The sequence below is a fragment of the Rana temporaria genome, chromosome 1 (genome assembly GCF_905171775.1).
Source record: "Rana temporaria chromosome 1, aRanTem1.1, whole genome shotgun sequence".
Taxonomy (NCBI): domain Eukaryota; kingdom Metazoa; phylum Chordata; class Amphibia; order Anura; family Ranidae; genus Rana; species Rana temporaria.
Genome location: NC_053489.1, coordinates 580,308,264 through 580,331,523, shown reverse-complemented (window position 1 = coordinate 580,331,523; position 23,260 = coordinate 580,308,264). Strand labels below are relative to the sequence as shown.

General features: G+C 46.5%; 1 protein-coding gene across 10 annotated transcripts in view; it reads right to left on the bottom strand.

Moving 5' to 3' along the window:
* FRYL (FRY like transcription coactivator) overlaps window positions 1–23,260 on the bottom strand; it is a 505,173-nt gene that overhangs the window by 61,789 nt on the left and 420,124 nt on the right. For all 10 annotated transcript variants that reach the window (XM_040334951.1, XM_040334921.1, XM_040334924.1 and 7 more), the window contains 9 exons: window positions 22,653–22,813; window positions 20,864–20,974; window positions 16,606–16,760; window positions 16,238–16,337; window positions 13,796–13,964; window positions 11,676–11,935; window positions 4,382–4,522; window positions 2,774–2,942; window positions 284–368 (listed from right to left, as the gene is read on the bottom strand). In XM_040334951.1, coding sequence (XP_040190885.1) covers window positions 284–368; window positions 2,774–2,942; window positions 4,382–4,522; window positions 11,676–11,935; window positions 13,796–13,964; window positions 16,238–16,337; window positions 16,606–16,760; window positions 20,864–20,974; window positions 22,653–22,813 — 1,351 coding nt within the window. The remainder of the gene's footprint in view (window positions 1–283; window positions 369–2,773; window positions 2,943–4,381; window positions 4,523–11,675; window positions 11,936–13,795; window positions 13,965–16,237; window positions 16,338–16,605; window positions 16,761–20,863; window positions 20,975–22,652; window positions 22,814–23,260) is intronic.

Here is a 23,260-nt window from a genome sequence, read left to right as displayed (position 1 = left end):
TGTGAAAGGATTTACTGTGGTTATATGTGGCATTTTGTCCCCTGATCCTATTCCTACTTCATATTGGTTTCTGTATTATAACTGCTATAAATTCTGTACATTATTTTTTATTTTTTTTATAGATTAATATTTTATTTTTAAGTGTAAATGAGACACAAAGAAAGATTACAATTGGTTACCACTAGTCAAAAAACTTTTCAATGGCTGGTGGGGTTCTGTGAAAGTTATATGGTGTGTCACTATGTTATTTAGGTATATAAAAAAATTGCAGAACGTCACTTACTTATCATCAGCACCATCCCTTGTATGTTTATTATCCAGATTGCCATCAGTTTGAGCTACCATTGTATTGCTGCTGGATGTGGTTCCTAGAAAGATGACAAAACTCAGCTAGCAACAGCACTGAACAAATATATTGGTATATTAATATACATTGAGCTCATCGACATATACTAGAGTGCCATGTATTCTATTACATCCAACTCGATTTGACTGAAGTTACTATAATAAAAGTACGTCAGTCTGGAGGAGTGGACATTCCCAAGAAGGCTGTTTTTGAAAAAGACTGGATGATGATAGACATCATCCAGCCAGGAATTAAGACAGACTCTATCTGACTTTCTGCAGCCCACAGTGTATAGTGAAGTGTAAGCAACTTCAGGAGAGAGGCCTGTACAACTGTTCAGGACTGATGGTAAGGCTCAACTTCAGCTTTAAAGCCGGTCATAGATGGTTTGAAACTTAGTCGGTTCAGTAGGGACCGGCTGAGATTTAAACCATGTATGGGCAGGCTGAATGTATCCAAGTTTATTGATCGATCAACTTGGGTAAAACCAGCCTGTCAGATTTTACATGCAATTATTGCTAGTGGCCGTTATAATCGCTAGCAATAATTAATGCGTGTTCTCCCGGCTGGGACAGCTCCCGCCTCCCTACAGAACACAATCTGTGGTTGCAGGAAAGAAAAATCGCTCCATCTATGGCTGGCCTTAAGCTATAACCATAACAGAACATTGGCCCAGATTCACAGAGCAGATACGACGGCGTTTCTCCTGATACGCCGTCGTATCTGTTGTTCTATCTATGCGACTGATTCATAGAATCAGTTACGCATAGATAGGCATAAGATCCGACAGGTGTAATTGTTTTACACTGTCGGATCTTAAGATGCAATACCGCGGCTGCCGCTGGGGGGAATTTGCGTCGTAAACCAGCGTCGGGTATGCAAATTAGGAGTTACGGCGATCCACAGCGGTTTTTCGCATTCGCTACGTCGCCGCTAGTCTAGTTTCCCGTCGCAAAGTTAGTCGTCGTTTTTGGTGCCTTAACTTTACACAGCACACGTATGTGCTGTATAAAGTATGGCCGTCGTTCCCGCGTCGAAATTTAAAAATTCACGTCGTTTGCGCAAGACGTCCGGGAATCCGAAAATACGCTACGCACGTCGCCGTTCGAAAAAATGACGTCACGTCGCGCAAAGCACGGCGGGTAATTCAAAAGAGAGCATGCGCAGTAGGTCCGGCGCGGGAGCGCGCCTAATTTAAATGGCACACGCCCCTTTGAATTACGCGGGCTTACGCCGGAGGCCGCCGGCGTAGTTTTCATCGCAAGTGCTTTGTGAATCAGGCACTTGCGATGAAAACTTGCGGCTGTGTAACTTATCTATGATACGTTACGCCGCCGCGATTCTACGTGAATCTGGCCCATTATGCCTATTTTGTATACTTCATAGTATAAACACCACTTGTCGGGTTACATAGATAATCTGGTTGAAAAATAGACCATCTAGGTCAACCAACATTCAAGTAGACATATTATTAGTCTGTTAAAGTGTTACTAAACTCAATTTAAAAAATAGATAAAAATAACAAACATGTTATACTTACCTGCTCTGCGCAGTGTTATGGGTCCCGATCCTCCTCTTCTGGGGTACTACCATAGCCAGTCGCTGGCTATGCAGAGTGTGTAGTCCCTGCGCTCCTGACATGTGCGTCTATGGAGCTGCGCACCATAGGCTTACACAGCGGGACTTAGACCTGCCCCTACTTCCTCTGATTGACAGCAGAGAGAGCCAATGGCTCCTGCTTGAATGCTGTGTAAAGAGGAAGTAAGGGGAGAAAAGATGCAGACATGCACAGAGCTGATCTCTTCTCCCCTCTCTTCCCCTTCACACAGAGAAATGGGGGCACAGGGACACTGATAAGTTTGTTACTGTAATGCAAGCAATGCATTAAGGTAAACAAGTTTTTAGATTTAGTAACACACAGCGGCTGGATGAAGGTCAAGACAAGTGATGGTGTTTCTGCATTTCTAAGGCCTTGTACACACGAGCAGACATGTCCGATGAAAACGGTCCGCGGACCGTTTTAATCGGACATGTCTGCTGGGAGTTTTTGGTCTGATGTGTGTACACACCATCAGACCAAAATCCCCACGGACAGAGAACGCGGTGACGTAGAAGACACCGACGTTCTCAAACCCGGAAGTGCAATGCTTCCACGCATGCGTCGAATCAATTTGACGCATTCGCGGGATTTTGGTCCGCTGGTTAGACGTACTAACCAGCGGACATGTCCGACGGACAGGTTTTCAGCGAACTTTTGTCCGCTGCAAACCTGTCCGCTAGGCCGGAAAACTGTCCGCTAGGCCCTACACACGGTCGGACATGTCCGCGGAAACTGGTCCGCGGACCAGTTTCAGCGGACATGTTCGGTCGTGTGTACAAGGCCTAAAGGGAAGGTAATTGGATATTTATTGAACAATTTCCTCTTACCTGAGGTGACGGAGGGTATTTTATAGCTTGAAGTGATGCGGTAATATGGTGGATTGTCCATATGAGTTACACCAGAGCTCACCGGATCTGTGAGTTGTAGCTCGCTAACCAGTTCCTCCAGAAGCTGCATTGTTTTATCTCTGCCCAGATACACAATCACCTTCTTTACCTAAGGGGGGAAAAAATACTATAATCCTTGTCCTACACAGAGGCCTATATTACACATCTAATATTTTGGAGTATATTGAGTATACTGAGAGCTTCCCACAACTTGAAGAACCTTCATATTCAGTCAGATGACTTGTACATACAGGTAATCAAAAAATATTTGTTGCTCATTAATCACTGCAGAAGCTTTGGGCACAGACTCTTGTCACTGTCACCTTGTTTTGTGGAACAAAGTGTTCACTGGATGATTTGAGGACTTGCAATACAGTTTGCATTTAATTTAATCTAGTAATAAAAAAGTTTAAATGATGGAACTGAAAGACACCAGCACTGTATTCTGGTGGTGCTAAAACGTAAAGTAATTTTTTGTACTGGCATTGATCTGCTCCCGTTCGTACTGCAGAGATGTGTATTTCTTATGCTGGATACAGGCATACCCCACTTTTAAGTACACAATGAGGTTTATTTACTATTGCTGGAAAGTGCAAAATCAGGTTCAGTTATGCATACAAACCAACGAGCTTCAAGGTTTTATTACCAGGCTTAACTGAACAAACTGGGGTTAGAAGCTCATTGGTTTCTATACAGAAGTGAGCCCGATTTTGCATTTTCCAGCAATAGTAAATAAACCCCATTGTGTACTTAAAAGTGCGGTAAGCTTTTATAGGAGTATCAAAGCTTACAGCATGATCCAAACTCAGGTCACATACAGCCAATGATATCTAAATATAAATATCGAAATATCTAATAAAATTCTTAGCCAAAAATTAATGACTGTGATATTAAGCACACAAAGTAAACAACATAATGAAAGAAAAATACTTTTCCCTTTTTCTACCAGCCCTTACATATGTACTAAAGATGGACAAGTTTGGCTGTTTCAAAAAGCAATGCAAAGGACAGTTACTTATAGCTAGCAGATTTAAACTGTTTCTGTTCCAACAATAAACTTAACTCTGATTGGCTATTACATGCTGCAAAGTCTTAAGCCCTGTACACATGGCCGGGAATCTCGTCAGGAAAAAAATATTGGTTTTCCATGACGCGATTCCTTGCAAGCTTTCCTGCTCGCCGAGTGTACACACGGGCCATTGAATGGCAAGAATGCGGTGATGTCATCGAATACGACGAGCAAGCTACCGCACATGCGTCAACGTCTCATCAAGCATGCGCGGGCTTACCGGGGACAGGTAAACATATACACACGCTCGGTTTTCTCGGCAGGAAAACACTGCCAAAAATCTCGACGAGAAAATGGAGAGCAGGTTCTCCATTTTTCTCATTGAGATTCCCGGCAGTTTTCCCAACGAGAAACCATACACACGCACGGTTTTCTCGGCAAACAGCTCTCACAGAAGCTTTCTTGCAGAGAAAACCGTGTGGGTGTACGAGGCTTTAGTCAATTAGTCCAACTCTGTTTTAAATACAGTAAATACTTACATAAGGCAACAGGCTTGGTTCACTGTTCACACCACAAATGCTTATGAGAAAGTGCAAAATAATTTTCAGATTTTTTGGCCAGCTATCTGCAAGGGTGGTCCACACATTTTCAATTTCCGACCAGGCCACCTCATCGCCATACTGCAAAAAATAAAATAAAAATACAATCAGATTATATGGTACACACAGAAAGTAAAATAAAAAATACAAGCTTTACAAAAGTATAATCTGTTTTAGGCCTCTTTCACATGAATCCATGCACCATGTGACAGCCATGTTTACCTGGATAGGGACGTCCGGGTGTGATGTTCCAAGCAGCCCCTTGCAGGCCGTACCATAGCTGTCACTTGGGATGCAACAGCTGCATAGACACAGCCGCTGCTCCCAATTTGACATCTATATATGTGTATGTTTGGAGTTGTGAACCCGCATGCATGTCACACTGGCCCAGATAACCATAGGTTACACAGCGCAATTGCTTACTTGCTCCGGCGTTACGAATGCTCCTGATTCAGGAACATCGTAACGCCGACTGCAGCCTAAAATCTGCGTGGCATAAGGCTCTTATGTCACGCATATTTTAGGCTGCATTCTTGCGATGACCGCTAGGGGGCGCTCCCATTGTGCTCAGTGTATAGTATGCAAATTGCATACTAACACCGATTCACAATGTTGCGCGAGCCCTGCATACGCAAGTTACGTCGTTTCCGTACGGCGTGTTTAGCGTAAGGCTGCCCCTTCTAATAGTAGGGGCAGCCAATGCTAAAGTATACCCGTCGTTCCCGCGTCGCGAAATTTGAATTTCACGTCGTTTGCGTAAGTGATTCGTGAATGGCGCTGGACGCCATTCACGTTCATTTGGAAGCAAATGATGTCCTTGCGACGTCATTTGCCGCAATGCACGTCGGGAAAGTTTCCCGACGGAGCATGCGCTCCACGCTCAGGCGCGGGAGCGCGCCTAATTTAAATGATTCCCGCCCCCTATGGGATCATTTACATTAGGCGCCCTTACGCAGGGCAAGTTTACACAGCGCACACGCAATTTACGGAGCTACTGCTCCGTGAATCGTGGGTAGCGCAGTAAATTTGCGGGGGCGCAGGGCAAAAACGTTGCCCTGCGCCTCCGCAAGAAAGGGGCAAATCTACCTGAATCCGGGCCACTGTGTCCGTGCAGTCACTGCATCCCAACTGATTGGAATTCTTGCTTTGCCTTTAAATTTAAAAGCACCAAGTCAGGGGAGAAGAGGAGGTAAGAGACCTCCCTGTACAGTACCATTGCACATAGCATCTAAATATATACCCTTTTCTCTTTCGTTCATAGACGGACACAGCCTTCATTGACCTTAGGGTTATGCTTCTTCCTACCAGGAGATTTAGGCAGAATTCTACAGCACTTAAGGTGTTAAAAACTTTCCTTCATGCCGCTCCTCCCAGGGGGCGTGGCTCCCCCAGGCATAACCCACACCCTGCTTTAGCAGCCTCAGTTTGTTTTCTGCCTAACGACAGGAGGTCAGGCTCTCTCTGGAGTTCCTGGACTCTGGAGTTTTTTTCTGGCGATTTTTCTCGCTTTTTTATTGTTTTGTTCCTGCATTTTGAATCCTGCGATTCTTCTATCAACAGCCGACTGGGTGACAGGCTGGGTCCTCGACCCTTGTAGTCCCCCCATGTTCGGCCTTCGAGCGTGTGCCGGCCCTCAGCTCAGCTTTGGGACGTCCACGACAGGCCCCATTGCTCCAGGGGCGGCCGGGGAACTTCGGTTCTAGGGCACACATATGACCGGTCTCTATGGCTTTGTCGCAGTGTGTCTGGCCGACAGCCATGCCGTTTACGGACGTTGGTTCTGTCTGGGATACCTCCAGCCGGGTAGTCGCAGGACAGGTAAGTAGTGGCCCCTTACTCAGGTAAGTGGTCTGGCTGGTGGTTTCCCTGGGGAGGTCGACTGAGGGTCCGCCCTGCTTTCCTCTCTCCCCTTCCTCTCCCTCCTTCCCCTGACTGGATAGTGGCTGTGAAGGGGGGCCTCCTGGGTTTTCTTTGTTACCACTGGAGCCCGTGTGTTGTTGGGGGACTGTGTTGTTACTCTGGGGGGTGCTGCTGTGTGCTGCTGTGTTCTATGAGGTAATTTTTACCTCAGACAGCGGCCATCTTGGAAATCTCCTTGGTAACGCTGTGATTCTTTTCTGAGGTGACAAAGCACAGCCAGTGCTGCTGTGTTCTATGAGGTAATTTTTACCTCAGACAGCGGCCGTCTTGGAAATCTCCTTGGTAACGCTGTGATTCTTTTCTAAATGTGACAGACAAAGCACAGCCAGTGCTGCTGTGTTCTATGAGGTAATTTTTACCTCAGACAGCGGCCATCTTGGGAATCTCCTTGGTAACGCTGTGATTCTTTTCTGAGGTGACAAAGCACAGTGACAGACAAAGCACAGCCAGTGCTGCTGTGTTCTATGAGGTAATTTTTACCTCAGACAGCGGCCGTCTTGGAAATCTCCTTGGTAACGCTGTGATTCTTCCCTGAGATGACTCATCACAGCCTCTGGTCTCTTTTACCAGTTTTTAGTGCTGTGAAACGCTGTGAATCTTTCATGAGGTGAAGACACATTATAACAAGCACATCAGAGCACACCTGAGGTTTTTTTCAGCTCCCTCTGCAGCTGGGTGGGGTGGTGAATACCGGGGGCCCCCATGCTCTGCAATAGCAGCAAGGAGGTGACCAGTGGTTTTTTTTTTGTCCTGCCTTGCAGGGTGGGTGACTCAGCGCTGACACTATGGAAATCAAGCTATGCCTGAGTTAACCCTTAATGCCCCTTCCCCTGCCACATCTGTTATGTTGGCTGTCCTGGGTTTCTTGCCAGGTTTGAAGCAGCTAGTGCCCGGATGGGGGGTAAAAAAGCGCCCCCTCCCTGAAGCCTGCTTCTGGGGATGACACAGAATCGCTGTTTTTTTCTGGTTCTGTTATGTCAGAGGCTGCGGGTTTAACCCTTATGGATAGTGAGGATGACTCTGCTGCAGTCAGTTGCTGGCAAGAATTTGTTGGAGCTCTTGTTTCTGCGGTGCGTGAGACTCTAAAAATTGAGGATGTGGCGGAGACACCTCCGTGTCAGTACCAGCACACTACCACGCACCGCTGAAGGGTTTCCTTGTGTTCCTTATTTGGACAATATGTTATACAAGGAATGGGATGCACCGCAAAAAGTTTGTCAAAAAACTTTGCAACCCGTTACCCCCTTGAGGGGGGCTTTAAAAAAAAAAAAAAAAGTAGGTCTCTCCTCCGCCAGTGGACCCAGACTGCGCATGGCCACCACGTTGCCTGTGGTAGGGGCTCCTGCATTTCAAGATCCCGCTGATAGGAGAGTGGAGGCCGTGGCCCGCTCCCTATTCACGGTGGTGGGTTCGGCGGTGAGGCCGGCTCTGGCCGGGGCCCTGGTCAGGCCCCGACTTAAAGGGCGAAGCTCCTGCTGCAGGAGCTGGAAGAAGGACCTCTAAGGTGGCCTTGGTGATGGCCGTTAAGGGTGAACGGTCCTTTTGGGTCTTCCCTGACTGGCATCATTGAGGATGCCACGGGTGGTAAGCGCATGCTGTTCCCACAGTCTGGGAAGGGCTAGGGACCTCGCCCTGTACAAGGACCCTCCTTGCCTACCTCCGAGTGTTTTTTCGCTCGCCCTGTGCGGTGGGGGTAGGTCTACATGGTGCTTGAATCCCCGCTGCTGGGTAGCAGCGCACCGGATACCACATGCCTAACAAGTCTGCGGACATACCTGCTTCCGCCTGAAGTTCTGCTCCCGCCCGTGTCTCGGGTGGGAGACTGGCTTCGCATTGCGAAGTGTTTTCCTTGGGGTACAAGATTGAGTTTCTCTCTTGTCTGCCAAACAGGTTTTTTCCCTCCGGCTTCTGGCCTCCTCCGGTTCGCCGGTTGACTCCGTCGGGGGCTGTCCAGGATCTTCTGGTCAGGGGAGTGATTGTGCCAGTTCCCTCGTTGGAACGGTCTCGGGGTTTTACTCCATTCTGTTTGTGTCCCCACGGAGGATGGGGCCCGGTCGATCCTGGGCCTCAAGTCCCTCGTTTTGTTTTGTCAAGGTGGTGTCGATTCGCTTGGTAATAGCGGCACTTCATCAGGGGGATTTTCTGGCATCCTTGGATGTCATGAACGTGTACCTGCATATCCTCAAACCACCGGAGATTCTGTGCTTTGCGGTCGGGGGGGGGCCATTTTCAATGGTGTCCTTCCCATTCGGCGGGTTTTCGCCAAGGTGCTCATCCCGATACTGGCCCGGCTGTGACAGCGGGGGTTTGTTATCATGGGATGTCTGGACGACATTCTCCTACGAGCTTCTTCGAGCTCTGCATTGGTAGAGCCGTGCCTATCACGTGTCAGGCTCTCCGAGTGTTCGGCTGGTTTCTGGATTGTCCTGAAATCAGGGTTGATTCCGTCTCAGGGATACCTGGGACTGGTCCTGGATTCCTCCGGGGCGGGAGTGTTTTTCTCCTAGCGGAAAAACTTCAGACTCTGCTATCTGCTGTGCAGCAGTTGCCAACCCAGAAGCGGTCATCTCTGCGATTCTGCAGGAAGGTTCTGGGTCAGTTGGTAGCCTCTTTCGAGGCGGTTCCGTATGCCCAATTCCACGCCAGGGTACTACGGAGGGAACTGCTGTCACGATGGGACTAGCTTCCGTCATCTCTGGATTACCAGATTCAGTTTAGTCATCTGATCATGTCTCCCCTGGTGTGGTGGCTGGCGTTTCCGGTGCTTCGGGCCGGAAAGTCATTTTTCTGCAGGCCACTGGACAGTGGTCACGACGGATGCCAGCCTCTCCGGTTGGGGAGGGGCACTTGGGGCACCCAGTCAGCCCAGGGGCACTGGACTCAGGTGGAGTCCTGCTTACTGATCAACGTTCTGGAGCTCCGAGCAATCAAGCTTTGCCTTGCCAGGTGGTCCCTGGATCTACAGGCCTGACCGGTCAGGATCCTGTCCGATAACACCACGTCCGTGGCGTAGGTTGATCATCAGGGAGGCACACGGAGTTCTGTTGCAGCGACGGGGGTCGCGCGCATCCTTTCGGTGGGCCAAAGGGTCCGTTCCGGCTCTATCGGCTGGGTACATTCCGGGAATACGGAATTGGCTAGCCGACTACCTAAGTCGCACTGCACTGGGCCAAGGAGAGTGGTCTCTCCACCCGCAGGTGTTTCGGGGTCTGTGCCGAAAGTGGGGCACTCCGGACGTGGACCTTCTAGCGTCCCGTCTCTATCGGTAGGTGCCACGGTTCGTGGCCAGGTTTAAGGACCCGTGGGCGGACGCGTCAGGCGCGTTGGTGGCTCCTTGGGGTCGCTGTCGCCTACTTTACACCTTCCCTCCTCGGAAGCTTCTTCCTCGCCTGCTGCGCAGAGTAGAAGCTGTAGGGATTCTATCGGTCCTGATTGCCCCAGATTGGCCGCGTCGCTTCTGGTACGCGGACCAGGTGCGTCTGCTGGCAGACGCCCCCTAGCGTCTTCCCCTGGGAATTGATTTTCTGTTACAGGGTCCGATCTTCCACCCTGTTTCACAGCCACCGGCCTTAGCGGCGTGGCTGTTGAGAGCCAGGGGCTTAAGGACTGAGGCCTATTGGGCTTGGTGGTCTCTACCGTGCTGCCTGCTCTGAAGTCTACCTCACGTAGGTTTTTTCCTCATACATGGAAGGCCTACTTCTCTGTGTGTGGGGAGATGAACTGGCACTCTCGTACATGCGTTGTGTTCAGGATTCTGCTGTCTTTGCAGCAGGGAGTGGTTCAGGCTCTCGCCTTACGTACGGTTAGGAGCCAGATTTCTGCTCTGGCTGTTTTTACTTGCAGCGACCCTTGGCATCGCACTCCTGGGTGCGTGCGTTGGGTCAGGGGGTCTGGCAGGTGGCCCCTCCGGTGCGCCCTCCATTACCCCCATGGGACTTGAATTTAGTCCTTTCAGTGCTTCAGGATGCTCCCTTTGAGGACATTCGGGAGGTTTTTTTTCTCCCTAAGGTCGTTTCGGCTTTTCACTTGGATGTGGACATTGTTCTTCCATCCTTATGTCCTCAGCCGAAGAACCCGAAGGAGGCCTCTTTACATTCTCTGGATGTGGTTCGGGCCCTTCGAGTTTACTTGTCGGCGACAGCTCCGTTCCGGAAGTCGGACTCGCTGTTCGTGTCTGTGTCCGGTCCCAGTAAGGGCCTGGCAGTCTCGTCGGCCACCATTTCCAGGTGGATCCGACAGGTTGTGCTTCAGGCCTATGCCCTGAAGGGCGGGCGCCCCCCTTTTGGGTCATGGCGCATTCGACCAGGGCGATCGGGGCCTCTTGGGCTTTCCGACACCAAGCCTCTGTGTTACAGGTGTGTAAGGCTGCGACCTGGTCGTCGGTCCACACTTTTTCAAAGTTTTATATGGTGGATGTGAGTGCATCTTCTGATGCCTCCTTCGGCCGCAGGGTGTTACAGGCGGCAGTTTAAGGTTGGAGTTCCTCCGTTGAGTAACTCCGGTTTTGTTTGGGGTGTAACCTGTTTTTGCTGTGTTATTTTTCCCACCCCTCGAATTTTTTGACACTGCTTGGGGACGTCCCTAAGGTCAATGAAGGCTGTGTCCGTCTATGAACGAAAGAGAAAATAGGATTTTTGTACTCACCGTAAAATCCATTTCTCTGAGTTCATAGACGGACACAGCACCCACCCCTCCTTTGTTTGTACTGCTTGTTACGAACTGAGGCTGCTAAAGCAGGGTGTGGGTTATGCCTGGGGGAGCCACGCCCCCTGGGAGGAGCGGCATGAAGGAAAGTTTTTAACACCTTAAGTGCTGTAGAATTCTGCCTAAATCTCCTGGTAGGAAAAAGCATAACCCTAAGGTCAATGAAGGCTGTGTCCGTCTATGAACTCAGAGAAATGGATTTTACGGTGAGTACAAAAATCCTATTTTTTATTTTAATAAAAAAAAAAAAAAAAAAAAGCACCTTACAACTGCTTTAATGGGTGCTAGGGACAACATGTTTCTCTCATTACAACACAGGATGATTTTTTATCATTATAGCAGGCATACCCTTCCAGTGTCTTAGTATTTAGCAACTCCAGAATATAAAAAAAAAAAGAAAAAACAACAGGTGAGAAGTTGTGACTGATGTTGCTAAAATACTTGCAATATACAGTATATAGCTGGTCTGGAAAGCATTGGTTTCCTTCAACAAGTGAAGTTTCACTTTGTACAAAAATTTAAATGTTTCCAGTAAGAACATTTCTGACAACAGTAGACACTGTGACTGTAAATGAAAATATATGGGTTATTTCCAGATGTATAACTTTACCTTTGCCGTTATATACAGCAAGTTATTTAAAACCATAGTAGTGGCTTGAGGCGATCCCCATCCTTCTCCTCTAAGCCAGCGCCTGCTGTTAACCATCACATCGCGGTCTTGCAGCGACTCGTCAGCATCATCCTCATGTCTTCGTACAGTAGGCAAAGGCTTCAAATCTACCAGCTCAATGTTATTCATCCATGGTAGTAAATAGTGCAACATCACCTGGCGACCAGCAGGGTGCGCTGTTTGTATTCTCTGGCTGATTTCTGCCAAGGGGAGTTATAGTAAGATGTTAAAAAAAAAGTTAAATGCAAACTTCGTTAAAATTGGTAATACACAAATAAGGCTTTGCAACATACATTCTTAGAGGTTTGCATTATAGGTTAAAGGGATTGTAAAGGTAAACATTTTTTCCCTAAATAGCTTCCTTTACCTTAGTGCAGTCCTCCTTCACTTACCTCATCCTTCCATTTTGCTTTTAAATGTCCTTATTTCTTCTGAGAAATCCTCACTTCCTGTTCTTCTGTCTGTAACTCCACACAGTAATGCGAGGCTTTCTCCCTGAAGTGGAGAAAGCCTCTTGAGGGGGGAGGGGGCGAGCAGGAGTGTCAGGACGCTCTCTACGTTGCAGATAGAGAAAGGAGCTGTGTGTTAGTGGGCGTCCTGACTATCCGGTTTGCCCCCCCCCCCCTCAAGAGAGGGGATGAGCACGACACTCCACACCAGGGAGAAAGCCTCGCATTACTGTGTGGAGTTACAGACAGAAGAACAGGAAGTGAGGATTTCTCACAAGAAATAAGGACATTTAAAAGCAAAATCGAAGGATGAGGTAAGTGAAGGAGGACTGCACTAAGGTAAAGGAAGCCATTAAGGGAAAACATTTTTTACCTTTACAAATCCTTTAAGTCTGTTAATACAATATTAGAAGATGTAAACAGACTTTAAAAAGGGAAAAATACAAATACGCCAAGAAAAAAAAAAAAGCACAAAGGTACTGAATATGTGCTTCCTCAGCCTACTGTGCATGTTAGTGTATAATCCACAACACACACAAATAGAAAATGCAGCTTATTGATATAATATAAATCAAGGTGTATAATAATTAGGGTTGTCCCGATACCGATACTGGTATCGGGACCGATTCCGAGTATTTGCGGGAGTACTCGTACTCCCGCAAATACCCCCGATACCAATATAGAATACTTCAATGGCTGGGGGGAGACAATGGCTGCATGGGGGGAGACAATGGCTGCATGGGGGGAGACAATGGCTGCATGGGGGGAGACAATGGCTGCATGGGGGGAGACAATGGCTGCATGGGGGGAGACAATGGCTGCATGGGGGGAGACAATGGCTGCATGGGGGGTGACAATGGCTGCATGGGGGGTGACAATGGCTGCATGGGGGGTGACAATGGCTGCATGGGGGGTGACAATGGCTGCATGGGGGGTGACAATGGCTGCATGGTGGGTGACAATGGCTGCATGGGGGGTGACAATGGCTGGATGGGGGGAGACAATGGCTGGATGGGGGGAGCCAAAGGCTGGATGGGGGGATACATGGCTGCATCTTTGGGGGGGACATGGCTGCATTTGAGGACACATTTTAAAAAAAGTATCGGTATTCGGTATCGGCGACTACTTGAAAAAAAGTATCGGTACTTGTACTCAGTCCTAAAAAAGTGGTATCGGGACAACCCTAATAATAATAATAATACAAAATATATTAGAGAATAGGCCAAATGATAAGACCTGTAGTAGAAACTACACATGGCACAGGTCAGCTTATTGCTGTGAACATGTGCTATCTGGGTGATGTACCACATGCCCTGAAGTTCGTCTATACGGGCAATTGTAAACAGTGCTTGCAATGACAGAGTCTCTGTTCAAATGCCCTCACTGCCAAGGGCATCCATTACGTACTAAAAAGGGAACCGCTGTGTTTATTATCAGTAGCCAATCTGATCTAGAAGCAAAAACCGAATAGTCAGGTTGGCCAATTTACTGGCAAAATACTTGGTGGCTTCCAATCACAACAGCCTTAGTTTTAGGACATGGAGGAAGCAGGGAATTCAACCCCACTTTTCTGAAAGCAAAGAACAGAAAAAGAACACAAGTGCACATCACCTGAAAAAATTGGAAGAGTAAGTTCTGGGTATGTCCGTGCCAATTCTTCAGAAAGCTGGTAGTAGGATACAGAGTACAGGTGTGGCAATGGGGATGGGTGACTCAATATTCCATCTGTTCTGTGTACTTCCAATTTGTGAGCATATCGGAACATCTTGGGCTCCAAAATCTGCCATATAAAAAAAAAAAGAGAGAACTGAACAACCTAGCAATGGTACACTGGGGACAGAAGTAGGGTAGGCAGTATAATACAGCAGCTTGAGAAAATCCCCTTTGGAAAACATACATATTTTGAATGCAAATACAGAGGGCATAATATCTATTTAACTCCCAGATTCAAATATTTCATGTTGGACATACGCTATGTGTTCCATCTATCATAATGTCTGCATTTAAAAAGTTACCTACCGACAGCCATCTGTCCCAAAAGCCAACTATCAGTTGTGTCCACTTGGCCTCTGTGGAGTTTTTCAGTTCATAGTACCGACATGCAGGGCCGGATTTATGTAGGGACTATTGGAGCTGCAGCACCAGGCTCCTTCCTTAATATTGGCCAGATTCACTGTCACCGCTCTTTACTGTCACTTGTAAACATAGAAGCCCGGCTTCTTTGCTACAAGTGACAGCACACTTCTCCCGGCGGCTCCCTCAGAACCTCGCTGCACAGCACAGAGGGCGAACACAGAGGGACAGCTGCAGATGCAACGATGTGTTATGGGCTTCAGGGAGGGCTTGCTGGCTGGAAAAAAACCTGGTGCCCGGCTGACGCCCCCTGCTGGACGATCTCATTGCCTCTCCTCTACTGAGCAGCAGCAAAGCCACAAATGGACTGTGTGAGAGGCAGAGAATGGCGGCTTCTGAGGTGAGCAGATGGGGGGTTGTTTATGCACAGGTGTGAGAGGCAGTGGAGGAGATGGAAAGTTTAGCTGTTGTGGGGGAAAAACTAAGAGGTGGCTGCAGAGATCTGTGAGAAGAATGCAGAGATGAGCTTTGGATGTAGGGGCAGAGGTGCCCTCTGTGCATAGCAAACCTCCGAACCCAGCACTCTGTGCATTATTTAGTCCTGTGCCCAGTGCTCTGTGTATTATGTAGTCCTGTGCCCAGTGATGTCATGAGACACGAACAACTAGCGCCCAGAAGCGATTCAGTTCGCATGCGCCGCGCTTTATACGTTTTTCATTCATTCATTCATTCAGTGCTCTGTGTATTATGTAGTCCTGTGCCCAGTGCTCTGTGTATTATGTAGTCCTGTGCCCAGTGCTCTGTGTATTATGTAGTCCTGTGCCCAGTGCTTTGTGTATTATGTAGTCCTGTGCCCAGCTCTCTGTGTATTATGTAGTCCTGTGCCCAGCTCTCTGTGTATTATGTAGTCCTGTGCCCAGCTCTCTGTGTATTATGCAGTCCTGTGCCCAGCGCTCTCTGTTTTATGCAGTCCTGGTTTTATTTAACAATGCCCCTTTGAGACCCTCACACTGTGCAATTTAGCCACACCCACCCTATGACGTGGCATGCTCCTTCGTAGGAGGGGGGCAGGGAGTTCCTGCACCTATTCGCTTAGAAAAAAAGCTCTGGGCCCAGCCGCCAAAAAAGAACAGGCCACGCACGAAAAGCAATGGGTCGGCGGGGAGAGATCCCCCCTGGCCTGACTGTCCCTGAATTTCGCATGCATTACCTGCCCGCTGCCGGATGGCAGGATTAATAACGGGTGCTGGGTATGCAGTCCTAACGGAAGCCTGGCATTTTGCTTCCATAGTGTTGTATTAGTCCTGCGTGGCTGCACCCTTCCACCTCAGGGTGCATGCCGACGCACGGCCCTTAAGGCCCACCAAAATCCTCAGTACCAGGCCCATGATTCCCTTAATCCGGCCCTGCCGACACGTTAGAAGATCCTATGCAACGTAAACTATCAATACGGATCATTGGATGCAGTGAAAATCCTCCGTTGCCAGGTAAATATTATTTCTCCCTCTAATAAGGGATTTAACCTTTTCTGGCAAGCTCAACTCAATGACCGATACATACTGATATGTCTGTTATATGGAAAATGCCAGATGTTCATTGCTTGGTCATGTGATCTGTGCAGCGTACTCAATGCATGAGTATTGGCTTAAAAAGATATATATATCTATATAGATATACATCTCTCTCTCTCTGTGTGTATATATATATATATATATATATATATATATATATATATATATATATATATACATACATACATACATACATACATACACATACATACAAACACGTAAAAAAAAAAAAAAGGAAGAAAATTGACCTGCCATGAAAAAAAATTTAAAAGCCGTGTTTTCCAAGATTAATGAAAATGATGAGGCCTGAGAGAAAACCCTTGCACTGGTGGGCAGACACCTGAGTGGGAGACGATGCACTTTGTTGGGTATAATAACGTTTAATGTACAATAAACAAAGTTTACAAACCTGCAGCAATTGCATAGCAACTTCATAGATATCTCTGGCAGAATCAGCCGCCTTAAACAGTACCAGATTAAGGAGTGTAACTGTGTCACACTGGTAATCCCTGGAGAAAGATTAGAGATTAAATAATATTAAGACAAGAGATGCATTTGTACCCATTTACTATGACAAAGCGCAATGTGCCAAGTACACAAGAAACTAATCAGTATTCAAATATCATTGTTCCGAGTGCTTTAAATTGAAATCGGATTGGTCTCCATCTGTTACTATGCCTTGGACCTCCTCGCTAGTTCTTGCACTGTTTTACTTGAATTTAAGTTTTTCACAATAGAACAAGCCAGAGAATGTCAGTTGAGAGAGATGTGCTATACCTGTTCTGGAAAACACTGGCAATGGCTTTAAAGCAGCCTGATGCCACCCTCTTGGAGCCAGTGTAGCAGCGATCCACTGCCCAGTACATGAGATTGCTCTGGTCAGGGTTAAGTTCCAGCAAAAGCATGACGGCTTCACATCCCAGCTGATGAACCTTGCAGAGAGAATAAAAACAATGGTTTGCTGAAAACAGAAGTATTACAATGAGAACTGTCAAAGCTATACAGTACTTCTGATAAATAATTAAGTTTTTTAAACAAAGGTTTTCTTATTTTTATATTACATCTAGTGTTAAACACATGGGTTCACCAGGTTCAACCATTATAAATTGTGACACCATGCTTAATTATTTATAATGTTATCATTAAAAAGAGCTACCCCTAATGTTTCAAAGCAACCAGTCAGATCAGAAAATGACAGATTGAGAAGGAAAACTTGACCAAGACTTGCTGCTGTGTTGCAATCCAAACAGTTCTACTTATCCCAGGTTCACACTGGGCCGCAGGAATGAAGCCGTGCGAGTTCATCACTCGCTGTCAGTCCCGATTTCGGGCGCGATTACAGACACATCTGTGCAGGTTTCTGCACAGATGTCAATGTAAATCGCTGCCCGAAATCGCAAAAAGTAGTACAGAAACTACTTTTTGAAATCGGTGCAGCGCCGCAGATGCAGTGTTGCGCTGATCAGGACGTTGCCATAGCCGCCGATTTGACATGCGTTTTGACATGTCAAATCGTGTGAACCAGGGCTAAAACGAGGAAAAGGGGTTGATTAACTAAAACTGGAGAGTTCAAAATCTGGTGCAGCTGTGCATGGTCGCCAATCGGCTTCTAACTTCAGCTTGTTCAAATAAGCTTTGACAAAAACACCTGGAAGCCGATTGGTTTCAACTCTATGCAGATCTGCACCAGATTATGCACTCTCCAGTTTTAGGAAATGATCTCCAAAGTGCAAACTATGCCACATGGTAAAAATATATTCTTTCTGGTCACATTTTGTTTTTCTGTAATAACTCTCAGTTCATGGTGTAAAATGTGGGGCACACATGGCATTGGATTCAGGGTCATATTTAGACATCAAGCAGCCCTAGGTGCCCTTAATGGCACACTTTTGCACCTCCTGCATCAAGTGATTCTTTTAATAAAAAAACAAACACTAGTGTAATATTGGAGGCTGGATGGGGTCTACTTTATATGCAAAGTCACTGTTCAACTGTACATGGGACACTCTCTCCGCCTCCTTGAATTGCTAGTTGCTAGGCTTGAGTGCTCCCCACTTTGGGCTAGGGAGAAGCTTGTTTACCTGCTAGCTATATATAGCGCCTGTGAACTTATCAGTACAGGTGCTATGTTAAATTTAGTAGGATGAGAGACTTATTTGCTCTCATCTGTGTTTGATTTATCTAAATTCGGCTGTCGCCAGCCCTGAACTGTTCTTGGGTCATTCGGCTCTCCAGAGATGCCGTTTTCATCTTTGGACGGTAGGTGGCGCCAGAGGGGTCCAGGCGGAGCCGCTTCTCCTTGTGGCAGAGGCCATTGCTCGTGGTTCTTCGCGGGTTCCTGGTTCCAGGTGCGGCACCCACCTTCAGGGTGTGCGCACATCACGGGCCCCGGCGATATGGCCTACCAGGCCGGAGAGCACGTGTTACGCGGAGTTCCTGACTCTGGGCCCTCATGGCCCGGAGCATCTGATGCTGTACAGGGGCCCCAGTGACTTACTGGGTCTCCCATCTTTATTGAGAAGATCCCAAGCAAGTTGTGCTGTTCGGTGGGGGATCGGTCTGAGGTGAACCCGGAGGCAGGTGATCCAACAGGGCTTGAACGAACCATCGGGGATCTGGGTAGCAGACACTGACAGGTTGTATGCGGCAAACTGTCAGTCGGTGACCCCAAGTGATACACTGGGAGGATTCGCTCTATTATCCAACTTTCAAGCACTAGGCCTGTGGCAGAGGTCTCATCCTAAAACCTTAATTCTATTAGAGCCAAGTCTGTGGCAGAGACTTGTTCCTTCCCAGAAGATTTAAGTGACGCTCTAGCTTCCAGGCCTGTGAGAGAGGTCTGTCCAGGGGCACTTTACCCACTCCGGCTGAAGTGGCGACGAGGAAAGAGTTACTATTGAAAGCAGGACTGCTTTTGCTTATCCATCGCCTGTATCTGCAAAGTTTATTCTTTCACCAATCTTTCCTGTCTACCTCGAGTTGGTCGTGTTGGACCAGAAATAAAGCATTGAAAAGCGTCAACCAACTGTCTGGACATTCCGTCACTGCTCTCACAACCATCAACACCCCTAGACACATCACAGAGGTAACTTAAATACGCCGATCCCAAATCTAATCAGCGGCTCCTCCGGGGGTAGCGCTACATATATAAAAAATGGTTTTAGCTCTTCTGACCTATAAAAAGCCTTCTTACTTCTCTCAGCATCCCCTGAACCTCCTTCCCCTACAGTTATTTTATTGAACTCATCCACAAATGTTCAGAGGAACAATGAACACAATTTGCAGATTTTGTAGCCAAGTGCTGTGCTCCCTTGTAACTGCTGCAATATGCACTGATTTACGTGTGCCGTTATGGTACATACACGATAGGTTTTCCAGAAGACATTGGAATCTAGTGAAGGAAAAAGAAGGCTTTTTGGCTTACTAATAACAGAACTGCCACTGAGTCTTTCTGCACAATATCAAACTAGACAAAAAAAAAAAAAAAATAATTTTACAGAGCAAAAGACTGCGCTAACTTTGAACGAGATACTGCAAATGAGAAGTACATACACATTTCTAAAGTGAAACAAATGTATGAAACAGACAGAAAATATGACGTGGTTTCAACAGCTTTACTATCCTTACACACTTATCTGTGATTAAAACGAAAAGCTGTCAGCACTCAAAACTAAATACAGCTATTATACTGAGCTGTTCTAATACAGACAGCATCACAGTACTGCACTAGGCTATTAAGTTAACCTACCCATTATAGACGGTCTATTGCACATTGACGACGTACTACACGTTGTTAAAACAGTAGTACTACGGACAAATAATTTTCTGCACACAACTACTTTCCTGTCCAATAATAATAATAATAATAATAAAAAGAAAAAGAACGAACAGCAGTGTTAATGGTGCCCATTAAATAACAAGTTCGCTTCATGTTTACTGTGGGCACCATAAGGAGGAAAAATTACTTCTGTAAACTCACCTGTCCTCTGATCCACCTTAAAGTGTAACTAAAGGTAAAATGTTATTTTTTTTTTGGATAGAGTAGAGATGGATCTGAACGCTTGTCAGTTTTTATTGCTGTCAGTACCCCCCCCAGCAATAGGGAGGCTCACCCTCGCCATCTGTCCTGTTTACCATTGAACGTGAAAGTAAAAGACGATCCAAAATTTTGGATCAGATCACTAATAGGAAGGGAAATACATCTTTCTTTTTCTTTTTTTTTGCTCTGTATTGCTTTTATTGATTGATTCTCCCCCCCCCCCCTCCCCCCAAGTCCTCAGAAGCAGGACCTTTAGGGCTCTTTCACACGTGCGGACCGTATGTCTGTTTTTCATCCATCCGTTTTCGGGTGAAAAACTGACATACATGTATCCCTATGGGATTGCGGGTTTCAGCGGATGAACATCCACTGACATCCGATCTCATCGGTCCCCGCTATGCTCCATTTCTGAAGACGGAGGAAAATCCTATTTTTCATTTCTTACACTGACTTAGTATGTTGCCTTATGCTCCCATCATTTCTGCGAATTTCATTGATTGCTTATAGTCCACCCATCGCTTCCATTTCTCCTCAAACTCCTCTAAAACCTCTCCGTCACTAAAGTAAAGGGAAATTTCCTTGATGGGACACAGATGACAATAAACTGACATGGTTTATACATTTCCCTTACTCTACTCAAAGCAAAAACACCAAAGTTGCACTTTAAGTGAACTGAGATCCTTGCATAGGGCTCAACAAGCTCCTCCCTAACCCCAATGTGGGAGCACTCAAGCCTATCGACCAGCAATTCAAGGAGGCGGAAAGTGTGTCCCATGTTACCCTACATTCAGGGGTTCTTAGTATTGATCACGGCTCCATAAGTTAAGTTGTGGTCATCTTATGGTACATATCAAAGCTCTTGTGCACAGCTGTTTACTACTGCCACATGCAATAAAGTTTTAGGAAATTACAGACAGCACATTTGAATGAATTAGGATTGCATTAAAAGCTCCTAAATGATTAGGCCCTTAATCTAAACACATCACTCTGTCCTACCTTCTTGTCTTGGGAGTCCAAAATGTTATCCAGCCATTTGTATAAATATCCATCGGGTGACAGACCCACATTGTCAGCAACTGGACCACAACATAACACAGCAGACATCGCCTGCAAGAAAAACAGAATACTGTGTTTAGCAGTTCACACTTTATAGAAAACACTGCCTATGGCACTATAGCATTATTACTGTTATAGTGTGGTATTTTACATCTTGTGTTACAATTCATCCTCCTCCTTGATGGCCTTCCGTAAAGGCTTGAAAACATTGCTTTTTTCACAAGCCTACGGAGAGACACTTGGCCATCCAACTCTTTAGCAGGACGCTGCCTTAATCCCAGGCTGCGGTCCATGGTCAGGGAGTAGGCATAGGCTTTTTGTGTCCTGCCCCCCCCCCCCCCGTGTCCTGCCCCCCCTTCTTTCTATACTTCCGTTTACTTCTTGCTTGTTCCCCTCTCTTACTTAGATGTCCTAGTTTCTTCTTTTTGCTCCTGGGAACTGGATACCCCCAGTTTGTTGGTAAGTGCTTAGACGCGAGTTTCACAACTCGCATTCGGCGCTCTATAAGCATTTATTCCAATCAAACCCAATTAAAACAGTAATGTAGTGGTGTAGGTCAGATACAAAAAAATGATGCAGTGATATATGCATTAAAAAATATTTAAGTGTATTTTAAATGGCAATTAGTACGTTTGAATTTACCCTGATATCAGCCTTCTTGAATCCTTTGCAGAACAAGATTTAAGGTAGAAGAGTCAGCACTAGAAGCCATTAGACCCCTTTCACACTGAGGCGCTTTGCAGGCGCTATAACGCCAAAAATAGCGACTGTAAAGCGCCCTGAAAGAGCGGCTCCATTCACTCCAGTGTGAAAGCCTGAGGGGCAGTGCGCTAGCAGGACGGAAAAAAAAGTCCTGCTAGCAGCATCTTTGAGGTTGCTGTAGGAGCGGTGAATACACTGCTCCTAAAGCGCCCCTGCCCATTAAAATCAATAGGCAACGACGTCGAACCGCCGGCAAAACGCTGCTGCAGCGACGCATAGCGGGCGGGGTTGTAACCCTTTCTCGTCCGCTAGCAGGAGTTAAAAGTGCCCCGCTAGCAGCCGAATAGTGCCATGAAAACAACGGCAAAGCACCGCTAAAAATAGTGGTGCTTTACTGCCCACACCCCCACCGCCCCAGTGTGAGAGGGGCCTTAGAGATGTACTAACATCCCGTGCCACACCACTTCAAAAGTATGCCTACTGGTTCATAATCATCCTAGGTACTGAGTGGTAGAAGGAAGTCCTAAAACATTCTGATGCTATGTGGTCACTCACACCCTCCTGATGCCCCCCCTGTCTTTGCGTGCAGACATATAGCCCTGCATTCTGATCTCTGGCTATTACTGCAGATTTAAAAAAAAAAAAATAGGTCTTAGGATTCGAATTGAGCAGCAAATATGTATTGAATAAAACAATACTGTATAGGGCTTGTTGGATCCAAGCCTCTATTACGGCTATTATCAGTGACCTAGAAACAGATGGGCCCTCTTAATCCATCTCTGTAATCCGCTCGCTGCTGGAAAAGCATTCTGCACTAACCAAACTACAGCCCTAGGAATGAAAGCCACAAACTAGCGCTGAATAAGAGCAGGCCTAAATATTAACATTTTGGTTTTATTATATAAATCCTGGAAATATGCAAGACTCCAAGTTTAAAAAGGATGCAGTCTGAACATTCATCACAATGGGTCATACGAATGACATGCATTAATGTTATGCAAGTTCAGATATGATTACAACAGTATACCTTTAATGCACAGTACTGATGTCTATTGATCTGCATGTTGCGGTCACTGTATCTGTCCAAAGGGGTGAACATTATGCTGAACGGTCCGGCCCAGTGGCTGAATAACATGAACAGGCTGTGGCGTAGACTCTGCTGAGGAAATATACTTCTTCTCTGGTGCACTGCAAAAAAACATTCATTACATTAACGCATGGATGGGACCGGATGAATTTCGATCCATTTAAGGGAAGGCTGGTTGGACAGAATTTAATCTACACAATTGACTTCTGTACAACCACCTTGTCTGGGTTTTGCCTAAAAGCCGCTAGCACTGATCAGTGTATTCTGACAATGGGGAAGTCTGCCCATTGTCAGAATACAATAGCTCAGCGGGAGAGATTCAGGTCATTTTTTGCTTTGTTCCACCCGCTGGAAACATTTAAAAATGACTAATGTATGGCTTACTGATGCACGATTCCCCCCATCCACAATTGCAACCCTTCGAGTGCACCATGTATTATTTACACAAAAAAGAGAGGGGTATATTCTAGATATAATAGGCATAATAAAACCAAACACATTCAAATAAAATATTCAACATTTATCAGTCAAAGATAAAGAGCCAGCAA